This window comes from Microtus oregoni, unplaced genomic scaffold, assembly GCF_018167655.1.
Source record: "Microtus oregoni isolate MIOR12 unplaced genomic scaffold, Mior012 000017F_ref0000208, whole genome shotgun sequence".
NCBI classification, from domain to species: Eukaryota; Metazoa; Chordata; class Mammalia; order Rodentia; family Cricetidae; genus Microtus; species Microtus oregoni.
Window position 1 is genome coordinate 28322677 of NW_024543076.1, and position 23676 is coordinate 28346352.

At 42.6% G+C, this 23676-nt stretch overlaps 1 protein-coding gene across 1 annotated transcript in view; it reads right to left on the minus strand.

The window, feature by feature from the left end:
• The window catches only part of Cpa6 (carboxypeptidase A6), a 313792-nt gene that overhangs the window by 182891 nt on the left and 107225 nt on the right, over positions 1-23676 (minus strand). Inside the window, exon 2 of the mRNA XM_041667809.1 lies at positions 23361-23436. Coding sequence (XP_041523743.1) covers positions 23361-23436 — 76 coding nt within the window. The remainder of the gene's footprint in view (positions 1-23360; positions 23437-23676) is intronic.

Consider the following 23676-nt stretch of genomic DNA (forward strand, 5'->3'; position numbering starts at 1 on the left):
CATCTGAATGTACACAATGCTCATAAATTCATATAGTCAAATATTCATGCACATGAATTTAAAAAAAAAGAGAGGAAAAAGAGAAGTGATATGGTATCTTCTCAGTGCCCGCACTTCCGTAGACATGTAATGTTGACTTGTTCAATTCCTGCTGTGTTGACTTTGGTCATATGGCTAAAGTCATATCTTATTCCTACAATGGAACTTAGAAGTTTTTTAATTATAGTAAATATCTTATGGGGAGTGTGTTTGTAACTCTATATAATAATTTTAAATATTGCTGTTATAGTTTGAATATGGAATGTTTCCAACAAGCTCACATACTCTGGGCTTGGTCACCAGCTGAGGGCATTCTTGGATGGTGCTGGGAACTTTAGGAAGTGTGGCCTGGCTAGAGGATGTGACTCAGAGTGACTTAGCTCTTTGGTATCTTGTCTCTGGCCTCTTTCTGTCTTTAGCTCTACTTTCTGGCTACCACGAGGGAAGAAGTTTCAATTTACCACATATTAACTTCTTGATGTTCAGTCTTGCCTCAGACCCTCAACAACAAGACCAGGTAATCACAGACTACAAAACCAGGCAATCACAGACCAAAACCTCTGAAATGGTGAACCAAATAAATTTTCTTCCTAAGGTCAATGTTTCCTCAGGCATTTTCTCAGTTCCAATAATAAAGATAACAAACTACCATTCTCTCTTCTTGGGATGACAATCAATTTGTTAGGTCTTTTCATTGGATGTCATGTATCTCTCTGCTATGGAAGTCCTTCTGGAATAAGCACTCTGACACCAAAGAGCGTGGAAGGGAGATGTCACAGATGGATCAAAGCCAGAACAGCTTCAGAAAGACTTCGATTCTGGGTCCAGTCTGCATTCTCATTTTAGACTCGAAAACTGCAATGTTGGAGAAGCAAGCAAGCAAGATTTTACAGAAACGCAGTGGCGGTCAGCAAGTTAAGGCCAATGGCCCATTGATTCAGCAGTTTCTCCAGGTCCTTCTGCTTCAGGGAGCAAATGAAGTCATGCTTGACGAACAGGCAATATAAGCAGCACTTTGAGCAAATCACTAAATAAATCAAGAAATCAGTATCGAATCAGTGGTCTTTTACTTCACCTTCTCCTATAGTTTACATTTTTATTATTTTCTTGTCACACTTATCTCTGCCTTCATTTCCCCGACTCTCCCTTTAGCTGTGTCAAATGCGCCGTTAAACCTGTCTACTGTGTTTTATATGGGTTTTGATTTCTTGCTGCGATTCTTAAAGTCTGCGTTTTTAATCTCTAGAGGTGCAGTAGCATAAATACTGCAATATATAAATATAAATACTGGAAACTCCACTGAAGTCTGTTTTATTCCTTGGCTCTGACTCATTCATGCTATTTTGTTGCCTATGTATTTGACCTTCTTTGATTTTCTGTGGACCTTGTATTGCATTTAAAAAAGTTATTTATAGAAGTAATTTGAGGTCTGCCTCAGTATTATTCATTACTTCTGGGCCTCTTGGCTAAGATCCAGTGTCCTTGGTGTTATTTGCAAAGAGGATTTTTGTTTGCTTGTGAGGCCACTACTATCTGGGCTCATCTTAACCTGACTCAGCATATGGGACTTTTTCTGGACCATGGAGGTATTCTGAATCATGGCTGCTTCACTCTTAGCCATGAAGTCTTTTAAAGTGGGCAGCTCCTCAGAGCAAATAGTGCAACATGGTTTAGGCTGCCTGCGTGGAATTTTACCCTTGCAATTTCCCACCAGGTGGTTGTCGTCACCTTTGTAACACTTCATATTGACTTGTGCTATTTCAACACCTGTAGATTTTGTGCCTTGGGACTGTTTTCAGGAAAGTGTGCACTTAAAATGCAGATTTCACTATCTTAAATGGGGACATTAGCTTTGATTACCCAAGTTAACTGCTCAGTTGGTAACTTCTACAGCAGTGGTTCTCAACCTTCCTAACGCTGCAACTCTTCAGTACAGTTCCTCATGTTGTGGTGACCCCAAACATAAAATTATTTCATTGCTACTTCATAACTATAATTTTGCTACTGCTATGAATCATAATATAAATATCTGATGTGTGACCCAACCCACAGGTTAAACACCACTGTTCTAGAAGCGAACTTCACTGTATCAGGATATTAAAGTTAGTAGATTATAAAATCCACTTTAAATTCTGTTTTTGATACATGGAAAAATGAAGCTTTGACATTTTCTGTTTAGCAAGTAGCACATGTTGTTTAACGTAAGGGTGACAAATCTGTTGACATGAGTATTACTATAACATATTGTGCTAGACAAACAGATATTAAAATTTATCTCCTTGTTATGGTATCAAAAATAGACACAAACTTTTCACATATTGCACTGACAGAAATAACCGATCTATTTTTAAGGCATAACTTTTGCGTCTAAATAAATACATCTTTGCCTAGATGATGAGCGAGAAGAACTTTCCAGTTGTCAGTGCTTTCTAGCTGTAACCTGTGTTTCCCAGGACTCTACATCGCCATAGAAGGGAACGCAAAAACAGAAGGTTATGGTCATAATTCCTCTTTGGTTTTACTTTATTGTTTCAGTTTCATACATCTATGTCTTGAATTTTAGTCATCTTCACCCCCATATCCCCTAACCCCCCTCTTCTCCACTGAGATTCCTCTTCCCAACATGGGTTCCCTCTACTCCCATGTATGTATGCCTTCTTTATGTGTGTAATACGCTGAGAAATACTTGCTCAAACACAGGTCAGAGGTTATTTCCAGGAGCGAAGGTAACTTAACAATGGCTCCAATACTGAAGAAAATGAGACACTCTCCCTCTAAGTGTGCAGTTGAAAGGGGCATCTTATGGTATCATTATTATATTTAAAATCATGTTCGTGTTATGCTGTAGGAAGTCTTACAGCCAGTGGTTACTGGGGCGTGGCCTCTTATACTATTTGTGCCGATGTAGAGCATGTGTCTGGCCTCTTTTCCAGCTGCAGAATTTGGTTTCTAATCTCTGTTTTAGCAGAGGATTCTGATTTGTGATTCTACCCCCAAATAAATGTCTCTTTCTCAATTCTGAGCTAGTGTGGGATTTCTTTTAAGTATCCGTCCACAGTGCTATTCACAGATCTTGTAGAAAACTGATAGAAAATAATTTGTGAAATTTTTTATAACACTCCATATTAACTTGTGCTATTTTTAAAATATTTATTTTGTACTTTTAATTTTGAGTCTCTGAGTGTGTCTATGTGAGGGTATGTACACATGAATACAGGTGCCCAGAGAAGCCATCAGATGTCCTGGAGCTGTAGCTATCTCTGTGCACTGGGACCTGAAATCAGAACCCCCACAAGAACATCATGTGTGTGCCCTTAACTACTGAGCCACCTCAGAGAACACCTCCTCCACTTTAACAAAAGAGGTCATATTCATGATGAACTAGATGCATACACGAAGGGAGGGCTGTTTGTGTATGTGAGTGCACGGCCCACAGAGGCCAGGAGAGGATGTCCAGCCCCCAGGAACTGACATACAGGCCAGTGTGAGCCGACTGACACAACTGATCTTTGGTCGTCTGGAAGAGCAGTTCATGCTCTCAGCTGCTGAACCCTCTCCAGCCCCTAAACTGAAATGCTTTAACAATGATGTGCTTTATGTTCCTGGGCTCTGACGAAAGGCTTATTATATATAAAATGCTATTACATATACATATGATGGCATATACAAATAGAATTACATGTGAAAGTACTAAGAATTGGGATATGCCACAGTGGTTATACCACACTGATGGAGGAGGGTCATCTGTCTATGTGTTACTTTCATTGGTTAATGGAGAAACTGCCTTGGCCCTTTGATAGGACAGAAAATTGGGTGGGCAGAGTGGACAGAACAGAATGCTGGGAGGAGGGCAGTGAGGCAGACGATATAGCTCTCCTCTCCAAGATGGACGCAGGTTGAGATTCTTCCCAGTAAGCTACCACGTTGTGGTGCTACACTCATTATTAGAAATGGGTTAGTCAAGATGTGGGAATTAGCCAATAAGAGGATAGAACTAATGCGCCAAGCAGTGTTTGAAAGAATACAGTTTTCCGTGTAATTATTTCGGGTGTAAAGCTAGCCGGGTGGCGGGATGCAGCATGCTGCTCCTTCACAACACCACACAGCAAAGAGCCAGTGGTGCTCAATTAAAGGCAACTGCATTGTTGCATTGGGTCTTGTTTCTGTGAACTTCATATTTTATTTAACATCTGTCTCCACCTGTCCATGCAGGACATACCCTGTCTGGATGTCTGGATGAACAACCTGAGTCATTTAGTCTCGTTCTTCTGCTTCCCTTGTTCTATGCCTTTAGCTCAGGAGCTGTTCCACCTGGGCAAGCTTTTCAAATACAACCCAGCCAACATAAAGTCCACCTCCATAACTGACCTGGTGGATTCTCAGGCTCAAGACTTGAGACGTATCCTAATTCTTTCCTCATCTCCTACCGAGTTCTAGACGGCCAGGGACAGCTCCTCATCACCAGTTACTAACATGATTCAAACTAGTCAATCCTGAATTGCTCACTCCACCTCATCCGTTCCTTCCCACAGAAACTAAGAGTAAGCGTTTTCTCACAATTTCTTCCTCTGCTTGATGAACAAGCCCAGTGACTTTGGGAAAGTGGAGAAATGGTTCAGTCATAGCTCAGTTTAATACAACCATAGAAAGCAAGATAAACATTTTCAAGAAAGGACACGTATACTTTTTATATAAACACTGATGCTGAGATTAAAGTATAAACCAATGTATTTAAAAGGTGACCAAAGTCTAGTACTCTGTCACATGTTGTCGAAATACCACACACTGTGGAGATCAGAAGGCTTCAGGGCACGCATGCATATTCCTGTACTACTCTGTGGAGACCAGAAGGCTGCAGGGCATGCATGCATATCCCTGTACTACTCTGTGGAGACCAGAAGGCTGCAGGGCATGCATGCATATCCCTGTACTACTCTGTGGAGACCAGAAGGCTGCAGGGCATGCATGCATATCCCTGCACTACACTCTGTAAATATCAGAAGGCTGCAAGGCATGCATGCATATCCCTATACTACACTCTGTAAATATCAGAAGGCAGCAGATCATGCATGCATATCCCTGTACTACTCTGTGGAGATCAGAAGGCTGCAGGGCATGCATGCATATCCTTCTATATAGTAAACCCTTAGTATTTCCTATAATTGTTAAAAATGGAGACAATTACAGCAGATATTCTGAAAAGTAATTTAGAGGTAAGTACAAGTCCTCCTGTGGGATGTGAGATGTTTCCACGGCACCTTTAGGAACACAGTGTAAATAATGTGCAGTGGATTAGCTACACTGGCTCATGAAACAAACTCACACATCCATTGGGGCTAATTTCTCTTCTTAGTTCAACTTGCAATAACTACAAAGACAAACCTACACATTTCTTTGAAATACTGATTCTTGTTACAGATAGATTCTTAACACATTTTCGTTTTTATGATTTTTTTTTGAGACAGGGTCCTGGGATTTGCTTTGCAGAACTGGCTGGCTTTCAACTTACAGGGCTCCACCCATCTCTTCCTCTTGATTGCTAGGATTAAATGCCTGCACCACCATGTCTGGCTTAAATATATGCTTTCAGGTAAAATTAATAAATAATATTTTATACATCTTTACCTGCCTTATTTCCCAGTTTCCCCAAAAGTGATCAGATGATAGTATAGGAGGTTCAAGTGCACTGTTTGCCCTCTTTGGTGGTGACAGAACTGTTTGGGATCAAATAGTTATTGAAACACCTACCACATAGAATTATTTTGGCAAGCTCACAGTGAGTGGTATGACCAATATTTTAAAATAGTTCTGTACCAAGGTTTTGGTGATATATAGAAATTACTTAATTTGTGGACCCATGAAAATGTAAGTAGTCATTTAATGCATAAAATATCTTTAAGAACTGGATAAGAAACTGTTTGATTCATGTTGCCTCTAAGTTAAACAACTGGACTGTACAATGAGTTGCCAAAGGTATAAAGAAACAGGAACTCTTAAACATTCCTGGTTGGAGTGTGAACAGACAACTTTCCAAGGAGGCAAATGGAAAAGTATCCAAAAATCAAAGTAAACAAACTCTTTGAAACATAAAGTCCATTTTAAGAACTGAGTCTACTCGCATAGATATGATTGACTTTTTGTCAGGCAAATCTGATTAAACATACATTAGCATGTTCATAAACTAGAAGACTATACAGCTATGAACTTGAGTTGCCTCTGGGTAGAATTAGGTAACCAGTGATATGGGAAGCAGGATTGATTTTTAAAATTGTACACCATTTAAATTTTTTATTTTGAGAACTAGAGATGCATCATTACCTCCTAAAAATAATCTTACTTTTTGTAAACCCTTTGAACCTTGTGCATATCATAGCAAAAAGAAATTGCGCTTTGGAGCCAAGCCCTATTTGTCAGTAAATGACAGCACAGGTTTGCTTCTTGTAAAGTACAAAGAAAAGCAGGTGGCTGCTCAGTCTTTCTTTCTGTGCCTTACTTCGTCAAATTCTGTAGAAGATATGGCCCATGACAGCTCATTTCCAGATCTTAGAGAAACGGAAATAAAACCAAATAAAACCAAACTTGGACCACAACTTTCTCTGTGTTGACTACTTGCTCAATGAGATGAGTTTGCTCCTCAAGCCACTGTTAGGCAATGATGCAGTCCACTTCAACTTCCAGAGCAGTGGTGGCCTACTTAGGGTTATCATGGCTGTGAAGAAACACCATGACTAAAGCAACTTAGGGAGGAAAGTGTTTGGTTGGCTTATATTTCCACATCACAGTTCATTATCAAAGGAAGTCGGGACAGGAACTAAGTCAGGAAGCAGGAGTTGATGTAGGCCACAGAGGAGTGCTGCTTGCTGGCTTGCTTACTCAGCCTGCTTTCTGGTAGAACCCAGGACAACCAGGACAGGAATGAGACCACTCACAATGGGCTCGAACCTTCCCCCATCAATCATCAATTAAGAAAACGCACTAAAGGCTTGTCTACAGCCATAGCTTATGGAAGCATTTTCTTAGTTAAGGTTCCTCATCTCCAATGACTTTAGCTTGTATGGGATCTCCCTTTTCTTTGTGGTTTGTTGACCACCAGGCTATGAGGACAAAGGGAACAGAGGTGGGAGACAATTCGAGTGTTACAGCTCAGCTTTATTCCAGAGTAAAGGGGGTATACAGGATGGCGAGAGCAGTTGGACCATCACCTGGTTTGCGTTTGGCGGCACAGTCCTGCCATAGATTGGGATCACAAAATCTAATTATCATATGGGCAGCAGGGGGAGAGCATCTGCAGGGATCTGTGTCGAAGGTCATGCTTGAGATAGGGCAGACATTCAGGCTTAGGGACAACTTCCAGATAAGGTCATGCCTTCAAACCTAGAGACACTACCCAGGTAATGAGGGAGCCCTGCTGGAAATGGAGTCCTCCACTTTGCACCGAGCTCAGAGAGCTGTCGGGACGTGATGGACTGCAACCTTAAGTGCAGGGTATGCCAACAAGCTTGTGTCAAGTTGACATAAAACTATCCGGTACAGACAGTGACTCATGTTCCCTAGTAGAAAATGATAGAAAGCCCATCAAACAACTCCACTTGTTATGTCTCTGCCTGCCTGGGAACTGTGTGAATTAAAGGAGCTAACATTTTACAAAGTTGGAATCCTTTGAGAGGCAAGTGTCATTTAAGTACATTTTTATAATCTTGCGTTTTGTATATTTTCCTCAGAAAGAATCCCCAAAGCCAATGAACTTCTCATAATAATCAAGAGATTAAGTATGACAAAATTAATTTGTAAATGGCTAAACTGGAAGGCTATAAATGCCTGCTTTTGAGGTTTGATCTGAGATTTGTCTTTTCTATCATTAGAATGTTTTTAGTAAGAAGGACCATTCTGTGTAGATGAATTGTTCCATACGGTATGTGAACACAATTCTTGAAATATTTCTGATTTCAGGATCACTTTCATCTTTCAATCATATGCAGTTCTCAGGGGAAGATGGGCACAGTGTTTTCTCCAAACTGTTTTAATGTTCACAGTTAAATTTTTTTCTTTGATGAGAAAATTTTGAAGTCCACTTAACTTTTTGTTAAATTGCAAACATATTTCTTCTTTCAAGGGTTCTGTCCTTTATTACACTTTAGATGGTGGTTGTCTAAAAGAAAGAAATGATTTATACTTGTAACATAAATACTGAAAAACTTGAGAGGCCCTGAAACATGTCTATGAATTTTTATTTAAAACTAGGTGAAATCATTGTAGACTCATTGAAGAGTCTTGGAAATGCCCAGACCTGTAGTTCTCATGATAATCTGTATGTGTGGTTCTCATGGACTGTGATAGCCTGGGTCTGTGGTTCTCATAGACTGTGATAGCCCAGGTGTATAGTACTCATGGACTGTGATAGCCCGTGTCTGTGGTTCTCATGGACTGTGATAGCCCGTGTCTGTGGTTCTCATGGACTGTGATAGCCTGGGTCTGTAGTTCTCATAGACTGAGATAGCCCGGGTCTGTGGTTCTCATGGACTCTGATAGCCCAAGTCTGTGTTCTCATAGACTGAGATAGCCTGGGTCTATGGTATTCCTTGACTGTGAGAATTTCCTTTGTGTGTTCCTTTGAGAATAATCAGGGAGCTGCTATGATAACTCCAGGCCAAGTTACTCCTAAAGCTTTTGGGGGTCAAATTGTGCTGGTGATTATTTGGTTTCGTTTCGCTTTTGTGTCATTGTAGGTCCATCTCTGTGCCTTTTCCTGTCTCAGCGCTGTCCAATACCCTGGGCCCTAGTTAAATCTGTGGCTATCATGAACATGTTCCATGCTTCTGATAGCAAAAGAACGTACCACCCAACTTTCAAACCTGCACAGCATGTTTGAGAGATGACAGGAAGAACCGCTATGTGAAAGGGGGGTGCACACAGGGATTTCACTAGGAAAGGGGAAACGATATTAAGAAAAAGGTCAGCTGTCACTTTCAAACTATATTGGCTGGCGACAAAGGTTGTGAGCAGGGCTAAAGAGAATGGCTTCTGTTAGCCTTTGGGTTGTCCTAGTCCAGTTGGTGTGCTGTTCCTTCGTACTCTTGTGTGAATGAGAATGTGTTTCTTTAAGGAACCCCGGATCTGAGAACAGAGTGAACATGAGAGTAACAAGTTTCTTCATGGGACAGAGAGGGACAGACACACAGCTTCCTGATGGGTCAGTTCGAGAGACAAGATCTTCTGACAGGTGGGTGAGGAAGGACCTCACCCTCACCCTCTTCAGCCTTGGATGTCTGTGTGAATACTCTCTTCCAGTGATGTTGTCCCTGCCACTCCACTTAACACTGTACCCGCTGATGCCCAGCCTTCTTCTCAGTGGCCTGGATCCCCCACAGCTTTCCATTGGTTCTATCTCAATGAGCATGTGTTTCATGAGGAGTTGGGGTCACTGATGCTCTCTTTGCCTATGTAGCTCCCAGAATCCAGAACTGCACTTGAAACAGTGGTCACTTAATAAATGTTTGTGGAATATATTGCTATACATGAATAAAAGAGCTTAGAGATGGGAAATGATATGATTTATTGGAGAATCTAGAATAATCATTTCATTTATTTTTGACTATACATAAGGTATAAATTTGAAATCAATATGTGGGGTTCTACCAATCTACCCCTGCTTTGATGTCATCGTGAGCCTCCCTGAGTCCCTTGTTCAAAGGTTCAGCTTCCATTCATTGCTGTATCATCAAACAGAACGTGGGACTCCCATAATGCTCCAAATAAAGTATTCAGTTTAGGTTTGATGAAAGAATGAGAGTTTTTGTGTCAGTGCTTTAATTTTTTTTTTTTAAATTTTAATTTATGGTTCCAGGTGTATCTGTATGTGTGCATGTGAGTGCAATACCTGCAGGGGCCAGAAGAGGGCATTGTATCCCCGGGAGTTGAAGTTACTGGCAGTTCTGAGTGTTGACGTGGGTGTTGGAAACTAAACTCGGGTCCTCAGGAAGAGTAGTACATGCTCTTAGCCATGGGCTTTTAACCACCAACCCATCTCTCCTGCCGGGATCATTATTTTATCAGGTGTAGTTATCTAAAACTTCTAGCACAGTCCATGAAGCCACAGACTCATAGCTGCTTGTTGGAACAGTGACGTTGGTTTGGGAGGCATCATTTTTCTCTGTTAGGGCAACACGGACTAGGGAAACAAACGGGCTGGAATGTATACTGGCCAGAGAAATTTGATTCTGGGTGCCTTGGCAGCGTTTTTTTAATCGTTATGAGTCTGCTGAAGGGACCGTCCAAGAGTCCCTTCAGGTCCCACCATCTTTTCTGATATGCACAGATGTGCCTTTTTTTGTTCCGAGATTTACCAACTCAGAGCGGGGGGGGGGGGGGGGGGAGATTCCAGCTCTGACAGCACAGAACCACCCTTTGCTGGCCTCAGGAAAGTGCATTCCGGGAGGCAGACCCCGTGTGTCCTCCGTTCTCCTTCTCTGGGAGCCTCTGGCCGTTTCCCTCACAGTCTCAGCTGAGGCGTATGGATGCTAGTGCGCATGCTTCAGGGCACAAGCATCCTTTACAAGCCTGTTTCCCATTCTGATTCTGTTTCTAGCTGGGGTTGTGGCAGTTGTATAGGGTTTTAATGTAGCAACATTTTATTTTTGGTCGTTTGATATTTTAGGCCAGATCTCATTTTTCCACATTGATTTTCATTACATAATCACTTGTTAAGACTAAGAGGATTCTCCTATCTGCTGTTTTCCTTCCTAGCCCCCACACTACCCTTCTTCTGGAACTCAGTGGAAGCTGCTCTAGGAACACCTGAACGAGGAGGCTAGGGAGGTGAGGAGGGCCGCTCTTCATCTCTCTCATCTTGCAAACGTGAGCACTTCTCTGTTTGTAAGCCTTCAGTCTAGATTTCCGTTTCAGTTTCAGACTTCCTTTAAGTCTAGAGTCTGTCTGATCACATTGCCCCTGTAGAACTGATTCCTTTTGCTCAGTTTCTAAACTGAGCTCAGCAATTCTTCAGTGTCTTGTTTCCTGTATCATTCAGAATGATACTAGAAACAGTATGTCAGCCAGGCAGTAGTGTCCCACGCCTTTAATCCCAGCACTCACTCAGAAGGTAGAGACAGGAGGATCTTTGCGAGTTTGAGGCCAGCATGGTCTACAGAGCAAGTTCCAGAACAGTCAAAGCTACACAGAGAAGCCCTGTCTCGAAAACCCAAACCCCAAACCAACCAACCGAATAAAAATATGTCTACAATACAAAAGAAAATTATTTCTTGGTTATGTAACAGATAAACATGGGTTTTCTTGTGAACTTTCCCCTGTATGATATTTCAGAGACCCAAGGAATTCCAATGCCAGGCTTCCTTGCTCCCCTGGCCTTTGCCTTCTCTGTCATTCAGATGGTGGCAGGAGGCCTGGAAGGGTACCCTCCATTCCTTAAGGTCTCAGTTCAGAAATGGCCCTGTCTCTTTGTGGATATGTCCTGTTGGCCATGCTTAGTTATAAAGCAACTAACTAGACAGACACCAGGGAGACTGCAAAACACAGCGATGGGGAAGGAGAGAACAGGATGTGCTGAGTGCCTCCCTGGCTACCACATGGGTGGAGGTGCCACTAGGAGTCACCGAGAGCCTAGAACCCTCCCCAGAGATGCTGACACGGTCCTCTATCCCCACTATACTCGCATTTCACTTCATCACCGACTCCCCCAGCATTTTCCAGAATGACTTTATAGTTTTCTTTGCTGGGACCGACATTTCTGGGTTTCTGAACCTCTTACTGCTATATTAAAGTTTTCTAAAATTTTGATTATTACCTCTTCCAGTCACTGCCCAAGTATTATCCATTCATGCCACCTTCTAGCTTGAGAGCATTGCTCAAAGATTTGGCGAAGCAAAGAGGGTTAAATATCACTGGTCAGAGAATTAACTCTCAAAGGTCGAATTTTTATATTCCCTGTTAAGATTGAGGCCACTTATGGTTCTGTTGGATAAACTGTATTTATGCAAGTTATTAAGAAATAAATTATGCCAGATGATACCTAAGCCTTGTGAGTGTCAATATTTCCCATTTATCGTGGCCGCTTTAATCAAGGACTCTCTTGACTAATAAGGACTCTGTTGATTCTAAAGGAAATTGGGGTGATCCTGAGAGGTTTTGCCATTCTAAAATCAATTCTGTGGAGGAGCCTACATAGGACCGAACTGGGCCTTCTGAATGTGGTGACAGATGTGACTTGAGCAGTATGTAGGGCCACTGGCAGTGGTACCAGTATTTATCCCCAGTCCATAAACTGGCTTTTTGGAGCTCATTCTTTATGGAGGGATACCTTGTTTAGTCTAAAAATGGGGGGGATCCTTGTGATGTTGTTGGTGGAGATTGCTTGTTTGTTTCCCATCCACCCAGACCTGAAATAATTTCAAAGAAACTGTATTAAATAAAACACTGCTTGGCCAATCACATAAGTGTATTTCTAGCTCTTATATCTTAAATTAACCCCTTCCTATTATTTTATATTTTACCATGAGGCTTGTGTTTACTGGTACAGACATGTGGGTGTCTTTCTCCTCTGGCAGCTGCATGTTATCTCCCTGACTCCGCCTACTTTTTTTCCCCTCTATCTCTCCTTGGAATTCCTGCCTTGCTCTATTCTTCTCTGTAATAGGCCCAAAGAAAATTCTTTATTAATCAGTGGTAATAAAACATATTCATAGCATACAGAGGGGAATCCCACATCACCTCCCTTTTTCTGTCTAATTAAAAAGGAAGCATTTAACTTTAAGATAGTAAATTACATGTAACAAAACAGATATCAAGCAAGAATTACAGTTATAATATTTATATTTTCTTTATCGTAACTAAGGAAAACTATAATTATAATGATCTATTCTTCAACTCCATCAAAGACCTCAGAAGGATATAATATTCCTACTTTAATAGGAAGTGCATTTTAAGCAACTTCTAAAACTTTAGAATTGACAGAGACATCTCGCTACCTGGACAGTAACCCAGATTTTGTTGACTTTCTATGGGAGGCCTCACCCTCTCTGAGGAGTAGGTGGGGGTGGGTGGGAAAAAAGGTGGGGTGAGCTGGAGGGGGGGGAGGGAGAGGAAACTGGTTAGTATGTAAAATAAAAGAAAAAAAACAAAATTAGTTCTGTGCTTTCCTTATAGTTTGTAAATGTTTCTCCCAACATTTGCCAAGTATTTACATGAAACAGTGAACTCTCTTGTATGTAGAGCTGCCTTTAAACTTGTTTAAATACAAATTTCATGCCCACCGCCACCCTTCTTTTCCTAGTCTCTGAGTACAGTCTCAGGTATTTACACATTCACCTGAGAAACACAACTCTAATGCTTGCTGCCAATCATTCAGCTAAATCAAGATGATATGCATTTGAACTGGTTAACCCCATTGTTAACTTTGAAGTTTGCTGGAGGTTGTTGGTTGGAGAAACAGCTAATGGCGCAGGCGCACACTGCAGTAGACAGTGTTGCAAATAAAGCCGTGTCTGTCTGTGGCAAACCCCGGCTCCTTCCAGCCCTACATCCTGCCTCAGCCTATGTGGATTTCTTAGTGATCTTTCTTGATCTTAGCTGGCCATCTGATGATACATATTTCACATCCAACTTTTTCTTAAATCATGTTCAAAGGAACTCCTTAAGTTGGAAGAATCATCTGCAGAATGGACAACAGAGCAGCTGCTCCATTTTCGTCTATGAAACGGAGATAGTAATGGCAACAGCTCTTTACATTATGTGGATTATATGAGATAACATGCATTGGACAACAGGACAGTTCTAATCACAAAGTCAGTGTGAAGAATGAAATCCTTTCATTTTCCTCTTCTGGTGAGGAGCGAGATGGGCAGGGGCCTCATGCTATATCACAGCGTGACAGAGAGACGGAAAGATCACCAGGGACACACGAAAGAGCACAGAACAGCCCAGTCTGCTCTTACAGCCAGCTAGCCAATCACAGAAACTGCAGACATCTTGCTTAATATCCTAATTGTATATAAAAGGACCCACTCACTACCTTTCAGTGTTCTTTCACTGGGGACCATATTTCAATATGAATTTAAGAGGGAATAAACCATATTCAAATCATGAAATAATTTTATATTGAAATTTCTTATAAAATCAACAGCACAGTGTCTTTGTCAGAATTGCTTTTGCTATGGTAAAACACCATGGCCCAAAGAAATTTGGGAAGGAAAGGGTGTTCACTTCCACATCAAAGACCATGACCAAAAGAACTCAAGCAGAAGCCATGGGGAACACTACTTTCTGGCTTACTCCTCATGGCTTGCTCAGCCTGATTTCTTATACAACACATGACCATCTCCCACACACCTCTGCACCTAGGATGGGCCCTTCCACATCAATACACCACAGACTTGCTGACAGGCCAATCTTCCGGAGGCATTTTCTCAGTTAAGAGCTTCTCTCCCTTTAATCCCAGCACCTGTGAGACAGAGGCAGGTGTATGTCTAGGAGTCTGAGGCCTGCCCGGTCTCCACTGAGAGAGCCTGCAGATTCCTTCACAGATAAGTCTAGCTGACAGAAAAAAATAGTGAATCACACTCACATTGCTTCTGAGCTCGGCTTACACTTTAGTGAACATGGTTCCTCAGTACAATTTGCTGACCTAATGAATGGCTCTCTGTCCCAAGCCAAGCTCTTGACACACTGATTGAGCTTTATTTTTCAAAGAGATAGTAATATTGAAGAAAGGAGGAAGACTGTAGACTGTATCTTATCCTCCGCTTGTGTATTCTAGTTAGACCTTTCCCCAAGACTCACGACTTACTCTTTTCGTCATCAAAAGGTTGCGACTATCATGAAAATCTTAGCCTGCTTCCATGCACAAGCACCTTCCTCCTGTGCCTCCAATGGTGTCTCTCTCATGGGGACATGAATTAGGACTTGTGGAGTAATATCTCGACTCCTCAGAAACCCTGCGCTAGGCCACTGTCATTTGTTGATCAGTTATGCCTTGTGCTCTGTACTGTCTTCTTACATCTTTCCTAATAACAAGATGCTGATTCTTAGTCCAGGTCAACTTCAAAATATGAGCAAATTGTGAGGAAATAGGAGGGGTACTGATGGTCAGAGAAACTAAAAATAAATGTAATTATCAAAACCAAAAACATCTTAGGAATGTTTGTGGGGTCCAACCATGGAAGTTTTAATCGCTCTACATTTACACAGCTAAAAATAAACAAGAAAATAAAATGGTATGAAACAGGAAAGTCCTTTAACGAAGCAAAGTTTTTGTGCTTGCAGATGATGAATATGTAAAAGCGGCTTTGAAATTTATAGAGCACAAGACTGCTCCATATGTATTCCTAACAGCTCTCTGGGTTCTCAGGAGTGAGTTCGCTAATCAAGTATGCCAAAGGGTGAAACAGGTAAGGTAGTTTTGATTCTATAAAACCACAGATTGACTTCTAGGCAGAACACATGAACTCTGATCTTCAAATTCCAATTCTCCGATAATCAGCATTTTTGTATTTACCACTAGGCAACGCCCAAAGGCAAGAATGTTAAAGTTAAGAACCTAATGGCAGATTGCAGATCTCACAGGTGGCTTTCTCAAGGAACTTCTTAGCAAGCTGTCGCAGAAATCCTACTTCCTCCATAAGCATTCCTTGGTGACGGAAGATGTGAACAATACTCTGCACCTCACAGCCTTATCCATCACAGCAGACCTCTAATGCATTGCTCCATCGTTAGAAACACATGCTTATTTGCACCTATAGTTTTAGGCTTTGAAATCATGGTGATAATATGTTCAGTCATCTATCTGCTCTTGATAGGAACCCAAGTTCAGGCTGCTGGTGTTATAACTCCAGGAAAGTAGAAGGGTGAATGAATTACACTTGTTTATTCATTCATGAAACACTTGTTGAGCGCCTACTATGGCCAGGTGCTGGTGCTATGTAAATGAACTAGAGGTTGATCCTACCAAAGAAGAATGAAACACAGCCCTTTATTTGTAGAGATCTTCAGTCCTGTGAGGGAGATGAAGAAATGGAGGTCCGGAGAAAGAAGGCAACATAGTGACATTCCTATAACTAGGACATGGAAGAATCAGGATGTGAACACAAGGATTTCTGTGGGAGCTCACAATGCTAACTGCTTTCCTCTTTTCCATGCATAGGACATCATGTGGTCAAATGTATAGAGAGGTCATTTCTTTAGCCACTGTTACTTATTCAGAATGCTGGTGGTTTGATGTTAGCCATCAGTGTCATGGTCCACTTCTCCAACAGAGTTCCTAGGGCCCATGATCTACTGCTCCCTAATCAACACTGACATCTAAAACCAGCCAAGACATGGAAAATGACTTCACATTTATCCACTAAGAAATGCAGGACTTACGCAAAATCTTTGTGGCCATGGCTGGTGTATATACAAAGCCTGCTCTATCTTCATAGGTCTAAGAATTGGCACCAATGTAGTCTGTACACTTGATAGAAAACCTCAGTTATAGAGAGCATAACTCTCTTTTGAAAAGGAACGTCATCTAGTCATGCGTCATTGATCACGGGCTAAAGCCCACCACAAAGGTATTATTTAGAGGTTCACAATAACACAGCACAAAAATTTCTCTCCAATCAATTTGTAGGTGAAAATTTAAGAACAACTATAAATGGTTCTCTATAATGGACAACAAAAAGTAAGTACAGTTTGAAAGGTGGGTTGGGAAACAATAAAGATTCTTCTGATCCATACCTGGACTGTGTTTCTGGAGACAAGATAGCCAAACTCTCTTGAGCATCCTTTTCTCCTGCAGATGCCTTTCCATCTACCCATATGCTCATTCACAGAAACCTTGTGTTTCAGATCCACAGGATCTGATCAGTCTATTAGGGTGACAAACACGAAGTAATATGGATGCTAGGATACAGCTATCCTCAGCATTCAATTCCAGTCAAACAATTTCAGGAGAACCTAGTGCTTTAGCCTCAGCTTCAAAGATACGTGGTACTCACTGTGGGGGCAAAGCAGAAAGAGGGTCAGCTTGAGAAAAGCACTTAGGTGAGAAACTACAGTTAGTCCAGTAAGACTAGGTGGTGACAGTGAGAAATTCCAGAGAGGCGGGCAAGTGCCATCTGGAAGAGCTGCTGTGGCACACCAAAGGAACTATAAAACACAGTGGTCGTTTGTTACCTTGGCTGTGTGCTGAATTTCTTGGAGTATCTAACAAATACTAATAGGATCATTGAGCAAATGATTCAAAATTTCTTGCACTGGGCCAGATGTCAGCTTTTTATAAGATGTTTTCCAGAGTCAAGCATCATGGTGCGTGACTATACTATAAGATACTTGGGAATCTGAGGCAGGAGGATTATGCATGAGCTACACTGTGAGTTCAGAACCAACCTGAAAAATTGAGCAAGACTGGACCTCAAAATAAAAATAAGAAGGGTCAGGGATATAGCTAGGTGGGAGCACTTGTCTATTATCCTGTGGACTCAGGTCAATCCAATCCTTAGTACTGCAAAAGAAACAAAATCTTATAGTGATTTCTATTTGTGGTTAGGATTGTAAATGACTGCTGTCAACCATGGGGGACACTAAGATAATGCTAAGTAGAGTCAACTTGTTCAGATTTCTATTTCCCCACCGTGTGGAGAACAAGTAGAAGTATGTGTGATACAACATGCAGGATATCTGAAGCCTGGTCTCTTTAGACCTGTATTTTGGTCTAAAGAGGACCAGAGCCATAATGGGAAAGTGGCAGTCAGGATGGACTTAAGCAGCTGGTACTTCCTATCTGGGTTTGGAGTTCGGGTATGTGGGGTGGGGATGGATGGAGGATGCATGGGTTACAATGACCACACATTCTTGCCCAGTCTGCGTAGACAAGTGCTGTGTCTGTCTTCCACTGTTTACATCTGGACTGACCCTGTCCTTTGGTAAGAAGACTGTGGAAGAAGCGAGGTCCTGTGTTTGGGTTTAGGGAAAACTACAGCTTGTTCTCTCTCTCTCTCTCTCTCTCTCTCTCTCTCTCTCTCTCTCTCTCAGCCTGTGACTCTGCAATCAATCACCTTGGATAAATGCCCCACTTTGGGAAAGCTCAGCTCTGGGTGAGGGTCACTTCAATACTCTCCCTACTTTATGATCAACTGATTTGGGAATGTACTTATATTTGCAAAATTCTTTTATAGACATGTCTAGATTACTGCCTGTGTGTTACCTAGGAGGGGATGTGCACACACCCAAACCCTGGGACAAGAATCCCTGGGATCGTCCTGGAATCTTCTTTCCCATAGCAGTGAGTAAGAGATTTTTATAATCGTCTGGCCATGGTGACACATGCATGTAATTCTAGCACTTGAGAGACTAAGGCAGGGGGATTGCCTGTGAGAGGGCAGTTTGAACTATATGTAGAAAGACTGTGTTGGGAGGGATGGAGGGAGCGAGAGGGAGGCAGGGAGAGGGGAGAGAAGGGAGAGAGAGAAATAGGCCCTTGATTTTGTCACCACATAACCAGTTCCTAATAAAGTTGGCATCCCTTAACTCCCGTAGTATGAATTCTACCATCCATTTTTTTTCCTTACAAGTCTCCCAGTTGATAAAAATCATTTAGTTGGACATAAGAATTTATAAACTTCCAGGAATTACAAGAGTTTCAAAGTTCCTGCAGCCCAGCTGTGTGACCTTCAGAACATCCACAAGTATTAGAGTACACCTATGTTCACCACAGCACAGAACTATAAAATGGGGGTGAGGAGGACCCATATTACTGTCAGTGACATCTGGCCAAGCAACTGATATCTTTGAACTTGTGCTCCCGTGTGAAAAAACGAGACCGAGGCTGGGACAGGACAATTTCCTGTCCTGTCCTATCTTGCCTCTGATGAGGAATCTGGAAACAAATAACCATCATGTTTTCGTGTAGCAAGGACACAAAAGCAGATTGCATAAGAGACACTCTGAAGCCTCACACGAAGCTGCTTCTCCTCTTCTCAGCACAAAGACCTGGTGGGGATCTGCAGATGGAGCACAGGGTTTGTATTCTAATTTTGCTCACCTGCAAACTGTTCCTCCTCTATCATAACTTGGCTTAAGCCACGGTTATGGTCTTAATTAACAATTTAATTGGCTGGTGCTTTCTCAGTCCCATTCTCTGGGGGTACTGTTTTCTGTTTAACGTTCTTGTTTCGATTCTTCAGCAAAACTATAAAATTTAATTAGGAAAGCAAGCAGCTTTGCAACCGCAGCCCTTTGTCCATCTAATTAGCTATGTGTTGACCGTACGTTCTCAGATTCCGCTCAGTATTGTATGCACATCTTGCATTTGATCATGTTTCAGATAAGGCATTGTGAATTTACAGCTAAGCATGGCGGTGAGTCACTTTCCACTTTCCCTAAGAGGCTCGGTTATAGACAGTGAAATCAGGAAAATTAACTTAGAACACACATTGGAAAATGAGAGCCAAGGGGCAGGATGTGGATGGTTACTGTATGATAAATTTGTTTTCCATTGCTCTGGAAATCAACATCAGTTTAGCTGTTTAAAACAAAGCCCACCTATTACCTCCCAGTCCTGCAGATCAGTGGTCCAGGCCCAGCTGGCTCGATTCTCCCCAGAGTCTCAATGGGCTAAAATCAAAGTATCCAGGAGTGGGCAGGGGGTGTATTCTCATCGGGGTCCTGCAATCTATAGGACTGATATCTTCATTTCATGCTTTCCTGTCAGTTAGGGGTCATTCTCATATCCCAGAGTTCACTGTCATTGGCATTCTGGGCCATGTGACTCCCAGGAAGGGTTCCCAGCATAGCCGGGTTTGTGAAATGCTATCTTTAAGACGATGAGCAATATTCCGTTCCGCTGACCTCTTCCTCTGTGATAGCTGGAGAAAAACTCTTGGCTTCTAAAGGTTCCTCTGATTTTCTCAAACCCATCCCAGGTAGTCTCCACTCTGCTCTGCAATGTGCCATCAACACTGGGATGCCCATCCTGCCCTGCTCACAGTGAAGCTATTCTGCAGTGCAGGGGCAGAAGCATTCAGAGAGCTGGGGCCTTTAGAATTCTGTCAACTATATCTTATTCTAGGAGAAAGGGGACAATACTCCTCTTGGTAGCTCCTCCTTTGTCTCCCAAGAGCACTGCACGGACACATGGAAGCTGTTTGTTGTGACCCTGGTTCTGGCCCATTAGCCCCCACAGGGCAGAAGATAACAGAAAATCAATTCTTTCTTCCCCTCAGACTGCTTTCTCAAGCTTGCCAGAATTTCTGCTCTCCACAGTGGGAGAGGATCCCTTGGTGAAATAACTCAAATTTAAAATAATATCAAAATAGGAGGGTGCTTCTAGGTAGAAAGTTATCCAAGTTCAACACCTCAAACTCCAGTCCAGGAAGACTACCCCACTTGCGAAAGGAAATGAAGCGGTGTGTAGAAGAGACTCAACAGAGCAGCCTGACATGCTGTCTTTCGGAGGGCCTGTTTGCATAGCTCTCCCGGGGCTGGTATCAGGGAACTTAGATTTTCGGAAGACTCCCGTCACTGTCATTGATAAGAGGGACTCACTGCACCTATGCTGTTTGTGCAAACCGCATAGCTCATGTCAAATACCTGGCTTTCCTCTGGGAATCTGGAAGTTTGGTATGTGTTAGGAAGAGCATGGCATAATCAGGTCTGCATAAGAATGATGAGCACTGAGTCTCTAGTGAGCCTCTTTGGCAGCCATCACTGTGCATGTGAGAATCAGGCATGTTCTGTGTGATGCCGTTGAGCAGGTACTTGGGAGCCTCTGCCTGGGTTCCCCTGGACCCCCTCACGCATCGTTCCCCTCTACTGACTCTGCTCCCCAGTGCACATCACAGACAGCTTTCACGATGAGTCACGTGAGGCCTCATGCCAATCACTGAGTCCCTGGCGCCATTCCTCATTGCTGCTTTCCCCACCCTTCTTTGAATTGTCTTCTAAGTTCCTGTAGCTCCAAGATATTTTCTCCATGGCTGACTATTTTCCTTAAAGACTAAATGAAAGCAGATTTCAGGACTGTTTTGCTGTAATATTGTGTGCACGTTTCCTTTGAAACTGAAGCATTCCACCCTCCAAGACAAGGCTGGGAGCCAGAAGGGAAACTTCTCAAAACAGTTTCAGGAAGTCCCAGGAACCCACCAGAGCGCTAGGCCCCTCCTCCTAAGAGTAAGCAATAAATACTTCTGACCATCACTCTTAGATAAGCCAAGCTGCAAAGATGGTTCTGAGAGAAGACTAGCTGCCTAGCAGAAGTAGAAACCAGCCAACCTTCCCAGAAGAGGGTTAGAACAACTAAGGCACTTGGAAAGGTGCTCTCCAGCCTGTTGAGCCGCCTGCAGCCTGTGTAGTGTGTTCCAGGTTCCCTGTGCTGGAGTGGGCTTGGTGACGCCGCTGTTTTTGAGTCATTTCTGCTCCTTTAAGGAACCTGTCACCCATACTGCTGGAAGTAACCCCAATTAGACTCACTGGTTTATCAAGCTGGACTTTGGTGGGATCCACACTTTGCCCTGCCAGGGGCTCCCTATGTCTGTGGTGAGTCAATGACCATGTTGTGTCTCCCCAGGAAAAGTCTTGTCGTACAACATTTGCCACTCATGTAAATGTGCAAAGCACTCATATGTGGGCATCCGTGCCAGTGGCCTTCTGAATGCTCAATATATTTTGCTTTCATTTATGGAGCAATTGTATCACTCTTTTTTTTCTTAATGATTTTTTTTATCATTTTTAATTATGAGGTAAAGAGCATATACACATGAATGAAGTTGCTTCAGAAGCCAGATGAGAACATCAGATCCCCTGAGTTGGAGTTCTGAGCTGCCTGACATGGGTGCTGGGAACTGAACCCAGGTCCTCTAGAGCTGTATGTTCTCGTCCCCCCCCCCCCCTTTCTGTCTCTCAATGGTCTGGCTGACCTGGAACTCACTATGTAAACTAGGCTAGCCTTGAATTTACAAACATCCTTTGCCTCTACCTCCAATTGTATCACTCTTGATAATGGCAAGTGACCATTATCAAAACTGACTAAATGAAGAAAATCCTGTGCTTCCGTGTTTGAGTCAGAATCACTGTTCCCTCAAACAGGACTCTCTCTTCCTGTGCTGTATTTAAACGTGATGGGGTGGAGACGGAAAGGTCTACTTGAATTTCCTTTGCTTCTATGCTGTGCTTAGCTCCCTGGTGGGATGTCTGGGAAGAAGTGTCTGGTTATCATAGCTGAGAACATTGTGAGGCAGACGACCCTGCCTTTCCACAGAGGATTAATCCCCAGCACCACAGGGTGGGGGCCTTGGAGCGGGAGAGTGTTAGGATACTCCAGCAAATCTCCTTGGGTTGAAAAGTAAGCATGAGTTGCAGAAGGCCACAAGATACCATTACTTGCCTTAGGGTCAGAAAAGAGGGGAAAGATAAGAGATCGATGACACAGAGTTCAAATGGGAGTCCATTTGCATATAAGTGCTATATTTACAAGGAAGGCGCCAAACAGAAGATCCAACAAACAGAGAAAGTTCAAAGGCCTGGTAGCTTACAAACCACTCACTTACAAGTCACTGGTGGACTCTCTTCCACTACCTCTAGCCCCCTCACCACAGAGGCTTGAACTTTCATCACCGAGAGAAAACCTCACTGTCCCATGTTAAAGATGAACGAGGCCCCTTTGGCAATCTGCTTTGCTGTCTTTGTCTTTTAGGAGCCCCACACAGCACATGTTCCATGGACCAGCCTATTCCAGCATGGGAGAGAATCAGTAGCCACCCTTCTCATCTTAAGTTTTTAGTTGAAGCTGATAACCACAGGCAGTGACAGAATGACGAGAGACCCTCACTCCAGATCCACGCAACCCACTAGAGAATGAATGAGCAACACCTTCAGCTGTTGGTGAGAAAACCCTCAACATACAGCAATGTTAATGACTGCCCAGCTTCAACTTCCCCAATTTACGTCTACTTAAAAGTTTAATCCAAAGAAGAAGGTAGGCGTGTTTGAGGAAGATTTCAAAGGGGAGAAGTGGAGTTCTGAAAACTCTGAATTAAATTCACAACCCCAAAGAGAACATTGATTATTTACCACTTCCCGATGCTCACTGGGAACACAACAGTGAACAAACCTCCCAAGAAGCATCCATTCTACCTGGCAGATGGATAGTCAGTGAACGAGCAAATAAACAGTGTGAAGGATAATTCAGGCCCTGTCTGCATTCCACTCGCCTTTAAATGCTCTTCCACGCGATTTCTTTACCTGATTAATTATTCTAATTATTCAACCTCAGTCCACAAAATCAAGTCACAAATAGGCCACAGGCTTGACCACAAGACAAGGGCACGCTCTGTTACCTGGAGTCGGTGGTAGATGCCCTTGAGTGCGAAGGCTTCCTCTTCAGTTTTGGGTGTGAGCCTTATCACCTTATCACTGCAAAAGAGGGAGGAAGGCCAGAGTTACTATTTAAGGATAAAACAGACATCGTTTTTCTTCTTTTTCTTTTTTTTCCCCAGAACAAAGAAGAGTTGATTTAATGCATAGTCAATGGTGTGGCAGGCACGGGAATAGCAAACACGCCTGCTAGTCCTTTTTCTAAAACCTTTTAAGACATTTTCTGTGCTTTTAATAAAAGCAGTACAGCTTTTCATTGAGCCTTAAGTATTTAAGCCA